At 41.5% G+C, this 15,664-nt stretch overlaps 1 protein-coding gene across 1 annotated transcript; it reads left to right on the top strand.

The window, feature by feature from the left end:
• Positions 1-2,868: 2,868 nt before the first annotated feature.
• Positions 2,869-4,229, top strand: SCP2 (sterol carrier protein 2). Its single transcript, XM_087382191.1, has 4 exons — positions 2,869-3,154; positions 3,499-3,559; positions 3,645-3,744; positions 3,845-4,229. The coding sequence occupies exons 1-4, from the start codon at positions 3,008-3,010 to the stop codon at positions 3,924-3,926; spliced, it is 390 nt and encodes a 129-aa protein (XP_087238317.1). The 5' UTR covers positions 2,869-3,007; the 3' UTR covers positions 3,927-4,229.
• The last annotated feature ends 11,435 nt before the right edge of the window (positions 4,230-15,664 follow it).

Below are 15,664 nucleotides of genomic sequence, written 5' to 3'. Positions count from 1 at the left end.
CACCTCAGCACAGGGCTCCACTGGCACACCTCTTGCTAGGCACAGTGCCACATCATCACTGCATGTGACCCATAGTGACACATCATCATTGAGCACCATTTGCACTCCTTTTGCCCCTCCACCTAGATCAAGTCGTATCTCTTGATCCAGGAAGAATTTGAGGGCGCTCCAAAAAGGAAAGTCGCTCGATTTTTTGTGCTTTATGCGCTCGTCACATCATGCGTACATTTTGATGCAAGTTACACTCACATTTGAGCCTTGCCGACAAAACCACTTTCTTCACGCACATTCGCCTCTACATCAACGCATCTGACCCAGCACTTAAAAAGAACAAAAGAAAATGAATTATTTGCTATTCTTTCATCGATTGATGGTTGGTATAGAGCTAGATTAGAGTAGACTAGATCGCCATAGAGGGGATGCTTTGAATTTTTCCAAGTTGCCAATCTAAGCTATGCCCGAAATTCCCGACTAGTACCTACTCGGAGTCAGTCCATACACTCACATACGGTTTCACATCATTACATTACCTAAAACCTTATGTTCATTAGTTCAGTGAGTAGACTTCAGAGAGTACAAAGGCATTGCAGATTGTTTCAGTGGGCAGATAGCACTTGATTTCACACACACATGCCACCATTGTAAAGCCTATATGGCTATCTCACGGCATTGTGCACATCATTTCAGCCTTGTAAAGTCTCTTGGCTATTCTCGGCATCATTGCCACAAGCCTTGTAATACTGATTAGATTTTATATATTGCAGTTCTATCTTCACCGATGGTTCAGAGATTACACTTGGCATAGTCAGTGTATTTGCAGTTGATTCATATAGAGATTGTCACGACACTTTTGAGTACATTTCTCGCACCATGTGTACGACTAGCAACCTCAATTTGGAGGCATCTGCTAAGTTAGACAACTCCAATCACGGTACATGGAAATACTGAATAGAGACCATTCTTGTACTTCAGGACAAATGGGAGTATGTCGATGGGTCTACACCTAGACCATTGGATGATCCAGCCACCAGTAGCTCTGCTCCACCTATTGTCACAGCACCAGCAACGGGATCTACAGCTACACAAACAGTTTCCGCACCTGTAGTAGATCTTGCCATTGCCCGAGCTCAGGCAGAATGGGATAAGAAAGACAAGTATGCCTATCGTCTGATCAAGCAGAATGTGCAAGATGTCATGCTAGTGAGTACCCATGTTGTCTAGTTTTGATTTAGTCTTGACCCTAAAAATTTCTTAACAAAAATAATAAGTAAAGTAGAATTTTTTCCAATGTTAAAATTAAATCCTTATTTTACATGTTTCAATTATTTCCCTTCACAAAAGGTCTCTAAGTACCTATTTCATGGGTGTTAAATTTTCAAGCATCTTTAATATACAACTAACATAAATAATTTAGTAGACCCCGTTGAATTCGAATGTGAAGCACACTTTCAATAAAATCTATAGCTATTAGTTCTTAACTTATAGAGGGAATAGAGTGGAGTAGCCGTAGCTTAGGGGTTAGGCATTCAACCACCTCAGCTAGCTACTCGCATTCAAATCCCCCTTGATGCCTGTTAGCATAGGCCATGGGTGGATGTGCCCCTTGTAGTTGGCCATGTGTATGTGAGCGGGAAACAAGGTGGCAAAATCACTATGGCCTTACTTTGAATGAAAGTAAGAGTTGTTGAGTTGCCACTTAAATGCTTAAAAATGATTAACACTTAACAAACCATTATTCATTAACCACTTTTTAAAGTGGGTCAAAAAAGAAAAGGAAACGAGTGCATTAGCACAAATTAGTAAAAATATCACCCATGATTCCATAGACCCTTAGCAAGGGGGGGGGGACTTGTAGAGGGAATAGGCTCTTATCTAGGGAGGAGGTTAAAAGAAGTGATTGTTTTGATGCTCCTTTCTAATTAGAGATCAATTGGAAGAGGGTCATTGATGGCGAAGTGGGCCACCGAAAGTACATATTTCTCTTCACAAAAAGTCCTATTTCATGGGGATTAAAATTTCAGGCATCTTTAACAAGTAATTAAGAGATTTAACATTAGTAGGACCCCTTGAATGCCAATGCGAATGCACACTTCCATTAAAACCCTTAACTACTAGTCCTTAACTTGTAGAGGGAATAGAGTGATATCTCAATTGGTTGCTTGCATTTGGGTCCTTAGGGATACCCTACTAGCCACCGTAGATGTGCCCCTGGTAACTGGCCATGTGTGTGTGAGGGAGAAAAAAGTTTGTAGAAGAGGTGAAGAAGAAGAAGTAATTTTTAAATGTCAGGCCACAAGGCAAGACCTTGTCGGGGTCATCAAACGTTGATCCTAGGAATCGAACTCAACACGCCCAACAGCAGGAGTCAGCCCCGTAACCAACAAGTTTGCTCACCAAGAGTGCGTCAGAAATACTGACGAGGAGGAGACTATGGTTGGGTTCACAACCAAGCCACCCGCTTGCCCACGAAGAAAATGGGGAGGGATATGGACGCCGGGTCTCACTGTTCACACCATGGGTTGACACTTCTTAAATAAGTGCTGCCAATTAATGTCAACAGAAGTTGATTGGCTTGAAGTGAATCGCCTCGAACTTTGCTGATAAGGGTTGGACCCCCAATAATGCCACGTCGCGCCATTTTTCAAGGCCGCCCAACCACCTAGGGCGACTTTTACTGCCTGCCCCCTTCATCCATCGATTCACGCAGGCGTTCGAACCTTCATACTTTTTTTGCAGCGCGTCCGGGCGGGTGGTTTGAACCTGTCCTACACACACACACACACACACACACACTCACTCAGTCAAGAGCAAGAAGAGCGAGTAAGAGCATCTAGAGGAGGAGGGTTTAAAAAGTACTTGTTTCTAATTAGAGATCAATTGCATTGATGACGGAGTAGGCCGCCTAACTAAGGTTGGCTACCGACTTGTGTGTTTGCTTCTTCTACAAGCTCTCAAAACTTCGTTCATCTTCTTCATCTTCTTCATCCCTTCCAAGAATCCAAAGGCCATGGCTCCAGAACAACAGCAGACCATCGATTCCCAGCTTAAATCTGCCTCCCTCCTCCAACAAATGCGCCAGCACCTCGCTTCTGATGCCGGCACGGAGCTTCAGAAAAAGATTGGCCTCGTTTACCAAATCAACATCGCTCCCAAGGTTTGATTGTCAGCTTGCCTTCAGTTTTTTGGCCCGCCTATGCCCCTTGCTTTGGAATGATAAGCGGTAAAATCAAACGTGTTCAGGCGGCATTCGACCTTTACTCTGCAGGCCGTCTTGCTCATTGATTCGTCTTGAGCTGGGGAATTTCGGATTTCATAGGTTGCTGGACTCGTAATTTCTTGAACTGGTTTACGTGTAGGATTTAAAGTTACGAGTTTTACTTGTAATAAGGGAATACATCAACGATTATGTAAAACTGCTTGAAATAGTCAATGGTAACTCAATACAGAAATAGGTGGTATGTGCTTTTGTTTCTCAGCCTTAGCATTGGTTTCGCACAGAAGCTGGGAAAGGACGAGGAAACTTTTGTTGTCGACCTTAAGACGTGCAAAGTTTTGAAGGGTAATGTTTCGATATTATCTAGAAATTTTTATAGCTCAAAATTTGCCATGGTTTAGTGTTGCCTGAACTCTTATATGGGTAATAGGGCCATATGAGGGCAAGCCGGACGCAACTTTCTCCTTTGTTGACGACGACTTCCTTGCCGTCTCTACGGGGAAGATGAATCCTCAGATGGCTTTCATCAGGTGACTACATTAATCATACTCCCTTTCAACAGTGAGGTTTTTCGAATCTTCTGCGCTTGCCAAATATGCATATTTAATAATCTGGATGCGCATTTTGCAGGGGCAAGATGAAAATCAAAGGCAGCATGAGTGCAGCTCAAAAATTTACTCCAGACATTTTCCCAAAACCAGCAAAACTGTAGAGTTTTAGTCGGGATTGTGTTTGATATTAGCGTAAGATGTTTTGCCAGGCCAAAATTAAACATAGGTGGTCGAATGTCACCCACCACTGCTCTCAATCTTCTCGAGGTGTATAGATTTCGAGAAACCCATCTGATTTCTTTTCCAATGTGATGAAGCGTATCCCCATGATACAGCATTTATTAAGACGGTTAGGCATGGAGGGGCGAACTTGAAATGAAGAATGCTGTGCTTTGAGCGTTGGATATGGCATTTCTTATTTGCATGATCCTGACTCCTAATATTAAATAATATTTATTATTGCATTTCGTGGCTCCTAATATTTAAGTCCGTTGTAGTTGAGATGCTTTCTTTCATCAAGGGAGTTGAGCATCTTCACAGTTCGTTGATAACTCTTTGTTTACGTGGTGAGTATGGCACAATGTTTTTTGCAAGTTTCTGAGAGATTGTAAGAAAGTCTATGGGTGAGCAAAGTTGTTGAGTAATGGTTCTATCATGAAGCATGGTTCAAATATCTGGCTCGAGTAGGCCCAGACAGTTTAAACATTTTTGGCCAGTAAGAGGGGTTGTGATTGATTAGATGGTGAACGTTGTGTTTATTGTGAGCATTTATTAAGGGCCTTTGTCACGGCTAACTCCGCCTACCCTTTCCTCTGTAGGTGGACCTTTGGATGGATGCTCAAGTATGTGTGGGTGTGTGGATATGTATATGTAAGAGCATATGTTTATACTATGTTCTACACCCACCATTGGGCGCTGCTGCTAGCCCTGCGATGCATGATGGAGTTAATGGTTTTCATGATTTGCACTATGTGTTGTGTTTTTAGAGGATGAGTTTGGGGATGTCCCTGGATTCATCTCTCTCTCTCTCTCTCTCTCTCTCTCTATATATATATATATATATATATATGAATGAGTTTAATAGGCTGGACGCATGAATGTGTCTGCTAGTACGACAGAATGTGTGGGGTTGTGATTGATGAGAGGCTAAAGTCTTGGTAGGGGGGGGTGAGTGAATTCCCCTCCTGTACTTCTAGTGTTTGTGAGCATTCTTACAAGCTCTCAATGTCAAAAGAGTTTACTTTGTCCCTGTGTAGGTTTGTGATGCTGCAAAATAACCAGTCTGAGACTAGGTACTGCTGTCAGATTTTGAAATTTGTACTGCCATGAAGCATCCCATTTTTAGCTGCTGATTTTGAGATAGCGTAGTACTGACTTCGTTTTTGGTACATGTGGCATATTTCATAGTCTCATCTTGCACTCAGATCTAAGGATAACATATGTGCTCTGCTTAAGCCATTTATGGCTTGGACGTGTTTGCAAGTTTTAAGGAATAACTGATGACTTTTCCAGTCCTCCCATCTTCTTTAAGCCTTTTTCTGAACACGTTTCAATGAAATACAAGAGCCTGAGGACCTTTTTATGCTGACTTTTTTATACAATTGGGTTCATAGGTGCTATGGCATCACCAATTGTATAAATTGAGCTATTTGTGAATTTCATTTTTACTCTTCTTTCTAAATTGCCTCTTAATTTTCTGATTGACACTCCCTGTTGCCTATTACTTTGATGACCTGATCCTCCCCGTTGGGTATCTTTACTGCTGTTACAGCTCTCTGGTCTTGAAGCCTTTCTTTTGGACCAAGAGGGGCAAGAAACTTGATGTAATGGTTGTCCTTTAAGTATATTTGTATGTTTGTTTAGAGAGATTTAACATAGCATGGCTTCTCTTTCTAATCTTTGGACCAAGAGGGGTGAGGAGCATTATACTCTCTTTGGTGACTGCGTTAGGCCTCCCATTGTTGCTCTTCATCTTTGGAGAATGAGGGGTGAGAAAGTCATCATGTTGTTTTCTTTTTTTGCAAGGATATGGAAATAGTATAAGAGTAGTAAATTGATGATGTGGCTGAGACATGCATAGAGATGTTATGAGGCTCACTTTTGTGAGATTATGTATTCTAACAATACATGCGTAGAGAGGCTATAGAGAATATATGTTTTAAAAATGATTGAGTTGAGGATTTAGGGTTCAAAAGATCAAGAAAAGTAAGGCATGTGCATTTATGAGAAAATCACTTAATACATTGCATGCTAGCTTGCATGAGCTTGATTGAGCTTTTGGATATGAATGAAGGAATTTGACCAACCATTTTTTGGATGAAGTGCAAAATATATGGATGTGCCCATTTTGTGGATGAAGTGCAAAATATATGGATGTGCTTTTTTTGGTTTTGTTCTTTTGAGAGTATAACTAGTCTTCCCTTCAATCTGCCATCAAGGTTTATTGTGAGCATGGCATAGGCACTGTATACGCATTTGTAAGGGGTATGCATGATCAACTTTGTATGCACATCAAAGCAATGTATTGCAGTATGTGCAGAATCTAGACTGAGTTTAAGTGGGCTGCTACTTTCAATGTTTTCTTGACAAGAAATTTGGGTGCTAGTTTAAATTTGCAAGTGTTGAGAGATACATAGATGGGTAGATCATGTGTGGATTTGGATATGTCGTGGTGGAAATGTGTAAGAGATAATGCAACCCCCACGTAGTGGGTTGTGATATATCTCAATGTTAAGACTTAGGCACATCCGATATTCATGTGTAAAAGGTTGTAATCACATGGTTATCAATGGTGACCCAATAACTATTTATTTGCACGCACACGCTCATGCACACAAATCCTTGAGAATTCGTATCAAGGGTGGTTTTTTTTTTAAAGTCGTATTTTGGAAATTGTGCTAGCTAAAGTATTTTTACCGCCAAATCATGGAAGGATAATTGAGGAATTTGAACTTCCTGAATCAAGACTCCCCGATTCAGTTTAGTTCTGAATGGGGTTAACAACTGGACCAAGTGGTAAGAGATATATCTTTAACAACTCCCTAGGGAGGTCCCCTAAGTCCCATGAAGACTTGAGATTGATTAAAATAATTGAGTCTTATATACATGGGTTAGCAAAATTATTCCCATACCTATAAGTTGATAAAGTAAGTTTGTGAGGAGAAAATTATAGTTAAAAGCTCCACGATTGAATGGGAATCTAAAGTGATTGGGCTCTTTTGGAATACCAATAGACAGTTGTGTGAAAAGTCGAGATGGAATGGGAAGAGGAATGGTTCCAAATCACACTAAGTAACCATGGCAATCCCTCGACGACTAAGTCGTTAGGATTAGACTTACGGAGAGAAACTGCGTCTAGTGGTCAGATCAAAACGTTACTAGATTATAAGGTATGTTTTTAGCTTGAATTGTTCAGCCGTTACATATATGTCCTAACTTGGAAGCATCCGTGATGTATGAAGCGTCTTTTATCCTTGGATTGGCTTATAGAAGATGCTTTTTTTTCGATTGCAACTTGCTAGCTTCTTTGCTCACATCATTCTTGATTGACTCACAATATAAGCAACCCTGTAATGTCCATCTTATAGCATTCATCTCTTTGATTCACACTACTTGGAATTCTCCATGTAGTGATCTCTTGCTTGACCGGTGCTTTGCTAGCTCCCATGATGGCCATTCCATTGTACTAGTCCTCCACTTTGATCAATGCTATCATCCCACCAAATGATCCTCTTGGCATGCGCCTTGAATTTTATGCGCAAAGTCCACCCCCTGCACCTACTTAAATTCTCTCTTTGGACCCCTAGATATACAGTCTAGAATTATCACGGTTTGCGCCTACAAGGGTGGCACCAAGTCTCTTTGGACCCGTAGATATACAGTCTAGAATTATCACGACAAGGGGGGCAGCCTTATCTCTTAGACCGGTACCCAGAGATCCATAATTTTTTCTGTGAGCCAAGTGTAAACTACTTTTCGTTGTCCCACTATAAACTCACACATCCACGCATATGGGCCTATCTACTACTCTGGACAAGTATTCTGCCATATCGACAACCTGACAACGTTTATGCTATGCAAAACATTGTTTATGGGATAACACACCACCATTTCTATGACAACGCTTTTTGTATGCGTTCAAAACTGAAATGTTGCATGTTGTCACCGTCCAATGCAGTACGGTCTCTCTTGTAAACTTTTATATTTGAGCTCATGAACCCATTAGCAAACAACTTATAATCACAAGAACCTTCACTTGTGATTATCTTCTTAACGGCTAGTGTGCCTACGTTCTGGGATTGAGGATGCCTTGAACATACATATCTTGCACCAAGTGGATGATACTCTTGAGCGATGTACGAGGAATCAATGGAGATAGTCACTATACTTCTACGTCACTTCTATGCTTGGGTGGTCTTTATAAGCTACAAGTTTGGGATTATGCATTCCTTACATGTCTCCTTGTGCATGAACTCGTGATTATAGTTAAGGTTTTCTCTTATAAGACAAGGCATTAGGTTCATTTCGGGGGATAAAAGTGAGTTATTTTGGTATTAAAAGACTCTAAATATGGCAAGAATGGTGGTAACATTCTGGTTTCTAGGGCTTATGCCAAGGTTTTGTGTGTTTTTAATTATTAAAAACAACTTTCTTGACTTTTGGGGGTAGAATATAAATTTCGTCTTTTTATCGTTTTACAAGGCTTATATGCCTTTTTTATAAAGCCTTAATTAAAAAAACCTATCCTATGTTGGTAGTATATGGTTATACTATTGGCTTTATAAAGTTTCTAGTGTTAATGTTGCTCTACACATTATTGGTTGTACATGTAATGGGATTGATGCTTGAAACGAAAATACCTTTGATCATACTATGATACTTGGAAAATTTCTTTTCCCAAATTGGTGTATGTGTTTCAATCTCCATTTGGAGATGATCTCTATGATGTGTTTAATATCTCTTCGTGATTTCTTTCAGTTTTCTCTGGACAATGATAACAAGTCCATCTCCATGTCGAAGCCTGTCTTCCCATCTGGGTTTAGTGGGTTACTAAGTTTCTCTTTTGGATGGTGGTGAGTGGAGATGGTTGGAGTTTCAAGGAATTTTGGCAAAGACATGTTCAAATTTTTTGACTATTAGTCTTGCATTTAACTTTAAAAAATAATTCATATCAATGTATTTTATATTAGTGGTCCATTCAGTTGGGATTCTTTTTCAATCACACAGAGATCTTTTTTTGGGTGTAAAAGTAAGTACACACACACACACTTTTTTTTCTTTCTTTTTTTGGTGAACTTTTGAGAACTTTATATTACAAGAGAGCCAACCCAAAAAACAGGTAAGCTAAAAGTAGACATCAAGAGATAATCTCCATGTAAGACCAATATACATCACGATCTATGCATCGCGTTTGCAAACAATCGAAAAGTGATTGCTGCAAAGATCGAAGGAAAAAAACAAAAGGAGAGAAAAGTGGATCACCAAAGACTATGATTTCTATGTTTCCAGAGAATCTAGAGTGCCCAGTAGCGAACCCAGGTAAAAATAGCTCAAAATCCAGCCGTCAAGGATAGATCCCAAATAGCCAGAAAAGCTTGCCAGAAGAAGCTTGAGGGAATCTCAATTGCAATCTCTGCTGAAGAATGCCCAAGAAGATTCGTGTCTCGTGTCTCGAGGCAAACCCCTACCCCCCCCCCAACACACACACACACACGCATGCACGCACGGATGCACGTACACACACACATACATTTTCTTAACCATATATGCACACATGATCCGGTATAGGAAATGCACATTCTACTAATTGATCCTTTGCATTTGTGTCCTGTTTATTATCATGAAAGGCTGCTTTTAAAGGCCCATTAGCCTCCTCTTTCTTTCATTCATTCAAGTGACCTGGTTCCCATGACCCCTAACACCTAAATATACCCTTCATTTACAATAGTCCTCTTCATGGTACTTTCTCAACATCCCACTTGGAAACCCCTCTCCATCATGCCAAGACTCAAGGCATATGAAAGTAGGATAATCACCCCCTTGGCATGCTTTTCTTCTTGTTGACTTTTGAATGAGCCTTCTTGGTCATGTCTCTTGGCCTTGGTGCTAGCTAATTGACTAAGAGAACTATGCTAACATAGTTACCTTTAGATAGCTAAATTGACCCCTAATTTAACCTACTCCTCATGAAAGATCCCTCTTGAAAGGGCTCTTTCAAGAGGGCCTACTCCTCTCATGAAAGAGCCCTCTTATTACTCTACTCTAACTTAAGGCCTATCCCTCCCTAGTACTACATAAGGCAAACTTAGTCAAGGTTAGCCAAGGGTAATGCCTTTAAATGAAAATGAGGAACTTACCCCTTGGATACCCCTACATTAATTTACTTTGGGACATGGCTCCAAAACCCTTTTATCTCTTGTAGGAAAGGAGGTTAGGTTCTTTCCCCTAGCACGACAGACTATACTCCTTACCTACATCCGATACTCCTTACCTACATCCCCTGCAATGGCTATCTCCCTCCGCATGTATTCTCAACCTTATCTAATGGCACTTTAATGGTAAGGAATTTGCTTCTTTGGGCCAGGCCTTTAATGTAAGGTCAATACATTCAAGTTGGTCTCGGCTTCTTCCTCTCAAAACCTCACGCTTCCAGCCTTCTTCGTATTGTTCATAGTCTTGGCCGCAACTGCCTGTGTTGTCCTCCCCTTTTGGTCTCCCCTTTTAAGCTTCCTTCCCTTTTTATCCCACCCTTCCCTCCCTCGTATGTGAATGTCATTTCCTCTTTCAATTCTCCTTCCCTGTTGCTCCCTTATGGCCGGTGTCCCTTCCCTCTTGACTCATGAACATGAGTTCATAGTACCTTATGAACACGAGCTTTGAGAAGCGGCCCTTCCTTGTTGCAAACTGCTCAAGTATATGTGGCATCATTGGTTGCCACCCCAAAATCATCATAGACCCTTCTGTTCAGATGAGAAAGCTTTCTTGTTTGCCTCTGCTTGCACTCTTCGTGATCATCTTTGGTCCTTGGAACTTCCCATGTGAGACTACAGTTCTAGTTTCATTGGTATTGGCTAAACTTGTTGCTAGACGTGGGAAAGAACTGTTGGGCTAGTAGAATGTCCAAGTAGATGGGCCTACAGAATGAATTAAACCAACCATCCAAGTATATGAAATGATCAGCCAAAAAGCCTAGAAAGAACTGTTGGGCTAGTAGAATGTCCAAGCAGATGGGCCCATCTACTAGCCCAACAGTTCTTTCTCTGCTTTTTGGCTTATCATTTTATATACTTAGATGGCTGGTTTAATTCATTTCGCGGAGACGAGGTTGTTGCTTGCTCGATCATCTGCCAAGACTTGTATTCGACATGTTGCACCCGTTCATGTTAGCTCTACCCAAAGTTGAGATGGAGCAATATTAATCTCCTTAGTATCAATGGAATTCTCAATTGCAAGTTCAACTCAATTAGGTCGCACCTCTCTTATGGTGTAAAAAGGTGTGATGGCGGTAGGCTTATCATTGTCAAGGTGCATAAATTGAGTTCCTTTAGAACTTGGCAGGTCTATCGTGGCCAGTGTATGGATCCAATTTGTAGATTCTTCTAACTCTGGTAGAGGAGAAAACCAAGAGTCTTCAGGACTCTGCTCATTTTCCTCTTTCTTATAAGCTTTAAATACGTTTACTGTTGTCAACTATTGGTGGTGTGAGATTCAGCTACAAATAGATTCCCCGATATAGGGTGAGCCTCCCAAGTTTGGAGATCCACCCTCATGACTTGCTCATCCTTACGCAAATATATTCTATTTAAGCTCTACTCATGGACCAATCCTGTAGTTCGCATGAAAGGTCTACCCAATATGATGTCATAGCCGTCCGATTGGTTGGGAAAGTCCATTACAACAAAGCACACTTGATAGATTAGACCAAATGTCTTAATCTTGATGTCTCTTAGAACTCCTACATGTTGGGCTGTTGCTCCATCAGCTAATTTGACTACAAGGTTTGTGCTATTCATCTTTGGCCATCCCCACTTGGTCCAGCACTGCTTAGTGACTATGCTTACACTAGCTCCTCCATCCAAGATTTTAGTAACGCTCTTACCTTGGTAGGAGATGGGAAGTACTGCGTTGGTGTCATCACTTTCAAAGTACTGGCCCAATTTGTTGAGGGTACCTTGGGAAGTGTTGGGGGTCATTTGGTGGTTCGACTATCTCAAGATCAATGGACTCAAGAGCTACTATTTATCCATTCATCCAATGCGAGAGGTCCTTCCATAGAATGGGATTACCCCATAATAGTGTCGTGATGGGCATCTTAATCTCAATGGATAGGAATATAGCTAGTCTGGCTACATCTCGAGGCTATGTGATCGGTTCACCGCCAATTAATTATGGCTCTTTGGACCCATGAATGGACATGTTTTCCTCTTCTCATGCTTGGTGCCATGCATGGTCCTCTTTGAGAACATCTTATGCCTTAGGAGTGAATGTCCTGCTAATGAACCTTGTGACTGTTCCTCGTCTACTCTTTTGAATATGGGAGAGGCTTTACGAGCTCTATTGAAGGTTTGGTAGCTAGGATGGATGGTTTCCAGCCCCTTGCTAGCCTTTGATCCATTGCTCAAATTTTTCTTGGCAATCACGTACCAGCTGTTGTGCCTCGGTGAGGCGTTATTTCTCAATGATAGGGTTTGGGTATTCACCTTGACCTTTGGGGGTCATAGGTTTCCTATGATTCAACACTTCCCAAGTGTCACCCCCTTCTTTTGGTGGTTGATTGAATTGCTTATCAACTGAGGGAGTATGAGTAGAAGAAGATGAGGTGGAAAAGGTGGTTGTGTCCTCATCAGATCCATTTTGGATAATCACCTTGTCAAAACCTTTTCCCACCTTAACTACACACTTTTTATTCACCTCTCTAGGTTGGGATGTACTAGCATTATTTCTTTTGGCCTACTTTTACGAAGTTCCTTGCTAAGTGACTTAGCCTGGGCCCTTGTAAGTACATTTAAGGATACAAAGGACCCTTGGCCTCTCTCAATGCTGAGAAGATTAAGACTTGTATTTGTAGGTGTAGTAGTTGGTGCCGTTGGTCTGCGTATTGAGCAATCATTATAGAGGCGGTCAACTCCACACCTTGTGCACAATGGTGCTTCCCAATGACTAGGTAGTTCCTCCCCTAATACTTGATTCATGGGAGTGAGTCGTGGTCGTGGGGGTTGAGGTCCAAGTATGGGTGGGAGTAACATGAGATTTTGAGCCCTAGATTTTCCTTAGATGGCAGGAGTGGCTCCTTGTATTGGTAATTATCCCTGGTTGGATGGATCTGGTGGTGTGGGTAAAGTAAGAGGTGGCCAGTGCTGGTACATTGGTTGGGGAATGATCTTAGGATATCGACGTTGTGATGCCTCATGATTCCCCCATTGTGCACAATGGGCACAATAGAGTGCTAGCCTTTTCTGAGGGCGAGGGCACTCATTGGTGGAATGGGTTCCCAGTATAGAGTCCACACTACACATTATCATCACTTGGGAATAGGTGGGAACTATTAGGGGCTTCCTTGGCCATCCCTCCTTGCAATTGCTGGCTTACTTGATTTAATAAATTATTAGCCACTTCCTAGGGGTTGTCTCTTGGACTTCACTTTATATAGTGGGATTCAAGGTCTGGGATACTTTTGAGGAGGCAAATGTGGTCTTCCCTCCTTGGGCCTTTCCTTTCATGTTTTCATCTAAGTGCACGACAGCATTGCTGCACAACTCAAAAGCCATGGGATTCATGGTAAAAAGATGGTCATGAAGCTTGTAGTACCAGAAACCTATGAGGAAGCATGGCAATAGTTTTGCATCACTTATTCTCTCATGAGGTTCACAACGAGAGTTCAAGTGTTTGATTCTAGCAATATAATCTCGAAGAGAATCGGCCTCTTTTTGCTTTACCTCATAGAGTTGGTTAAGTGGATTCCACTTGGGTCCACTAGTGGCAAACCCCACTATGAAGGACTTTCACAACGTGTCCCAATTAATTTTCTCCTCTGGACTCAGTGATCTAAACCATTGTCCAGCTTTCCCATCAAGGCTTAAGCCAAAAAGCATTGACCTTGTCTAGATCCCCAATATCACCAAATGTCTCAGAGATTTTCTCAAAACGCTCAACATGGGAGACTGAGTCTCCTTCCCCTAAGAACTTAGTGATTAACTTAGAGATCATGATGGGTTTACCTCTAGAAGGATTTTTGTCTCTTCTCATAAATATTAGAGGTGTGGCCCCCTTCCTAGTGCTTCCACTAGGATTCTCATTGCCTCGATAAGTAACGTTTGTGGAGTACGCAGAGCTTGAGAATATGGTGACCCTGCTCTATACATTGGTGGTCTTGATGAAGGGTTCCATGTATTTGGTTGCTATACAAATGTACAATTCCAGGATCTTGACCCACTAGGCATTTGCATTGTGACTTGAGGTTGATTAGGCCTAATAGGTGGGTGTAAAGGTCCTTTGGGGGGTGGCATGTTCTCCCCAGGCATTTGCATTGTGACTTGAGGTTGATTAGGCTTAATAGGTGGGTGTAAAGGTCCTCTGGGGGATGGCATGTTCTCCCTAGGCATAGGCCTATAAGAGATTATCATTGGGGATGGTCTTGGCATTTGAAACTCTTGGGGTGGTCTGGGACCAAATTCACCCCTATATAACTGGCTTTCCTCAAAGCAGGGATATGGTGGTAGTTCATTGCCAGTAGATACAATGGGACTTGGTTCCCTAAACATTGTTTTTTCCTTTGGTGGTGGCTGGGGACTGACAGTTGATGTTCCCCTGCACCCCATTCTCCCTAGACAATGGGTTTAGTATGTCTGTTGGTTCAATTAGTCTAAGCATACCCATAAAATTGGAAAAGGTTCCCCTTAATCTAGTTGTTGTAGAAGGGGTAGGAGACTAAGGATCATTAAAGTTGGTGCTTGGAGCCACTGAGGATCTAACATTGGCGAGCTCTCCCATGTCTTTGTCCAGGGTTATGGACTCTTTTGAGCTAGACAGGTCACCTTACGTTGGTTTGTGCACAGCGTAAGAACTATTTTTTGAGCTTGCTGACCCTATAAATATAGAGCTAGATGTATAACTCGACAAGAGGGTATTTGAGGCAATATCCTCAGGCTGAAGATCAACTCTTAAAACTCTTCCTGATCTCAAGTGCATGTGTTGATCAACACAGTTGAGGCCCCAATTCTAAGTTGATTCCGCTTCGACATGGAGTCAAGGGGCGGCCCCTTGTGGCAGCTACCCCTTTGACTATGCGTCGAAGATGAACTACCAATTTTTTGTCATTGCATTAATGCTAATGCAGTGACTTGCTAAAGCAGTGTGACTCATAAATCCATAACTAATAATAAGGTAGTAATTGATAAAGCAACAACTGTTAAAGCAACGACATAGCAGTGACTTGAGGACCCGCTGCTTTATTGTAGCAGCGAACAATTGTAGGACCTGCTCCTTTAAGATTAATGCAATGGCACACGGACATGTAGTTTTGCCGATTGGTTTTTTGGCCATGACTTTTAGAATTTTTGTTCAAGATTTTTTGTGTACGGGGGTGCTACACTACCCAATCGACCTACTCAATGCAAAAAACAATAAGAAAAAACAACTTTTGAAGGACAAATGGGTGTCTTGCAAAAAGTGACAGTTTTCTCCTTTCAAACCACTACGAAAATCACTCTTAGCATCATTTCTTAGTGTTTTTGTTAAGATTTGTTGTCATACATATCTTAGCAATCACCCAATCTACCTTTCTACAAACTTTACACACTAAAAGACACCAAAATCACTTCAAAATCCGTCCAAATGACTTTCAATGCCTCTCTTTCACTCACACCTTCCTATACACCAAAACAAACACCTCTTCCCTACA

Source organism: Dipteris shenzhenensis, chromosome 1 (genome assembly GCF_047967505.1).
Source record: "Dipteris shenzhenensis isolate YYH24624 ecotype China chromosome 1, Dip_SZ_1.0, whole genome shotgun sequence".
Taxonomy (NCBI): Eukaryota; Viridiplantae; Streptophyta; class Polypodiopsida; order Gleicheniales; family Dipteridaceae; genus Dipteris; species Dipteris shenzhenensis.
This window is presented reverse-complemented; position numbering and strand designations above follow the sequence as displayed.

Coding starts and splice junctions, on each gene's coding strand:
- SCP2 (XM_087382191.1), top strand. CDS start 3,008: ATGGCTCCAGAACAACAGCAGACCATCGATTCCCAGCTTAAATCTGCC. Junction 3,155..3,498: donor AAATCAACATCGCTCCCAAG/GTTTGATTGTCA, acceptor GGTTTCGCACAG/AAGCTGGGAAAGGACGAGGA. Junction 3,745..3,844: donor CCTCAGATGGCTTTCATCAG/GTGACTACATTA, acceptor CGCATTTTGCAG/GGGCAAGATGAAAATCAAAG.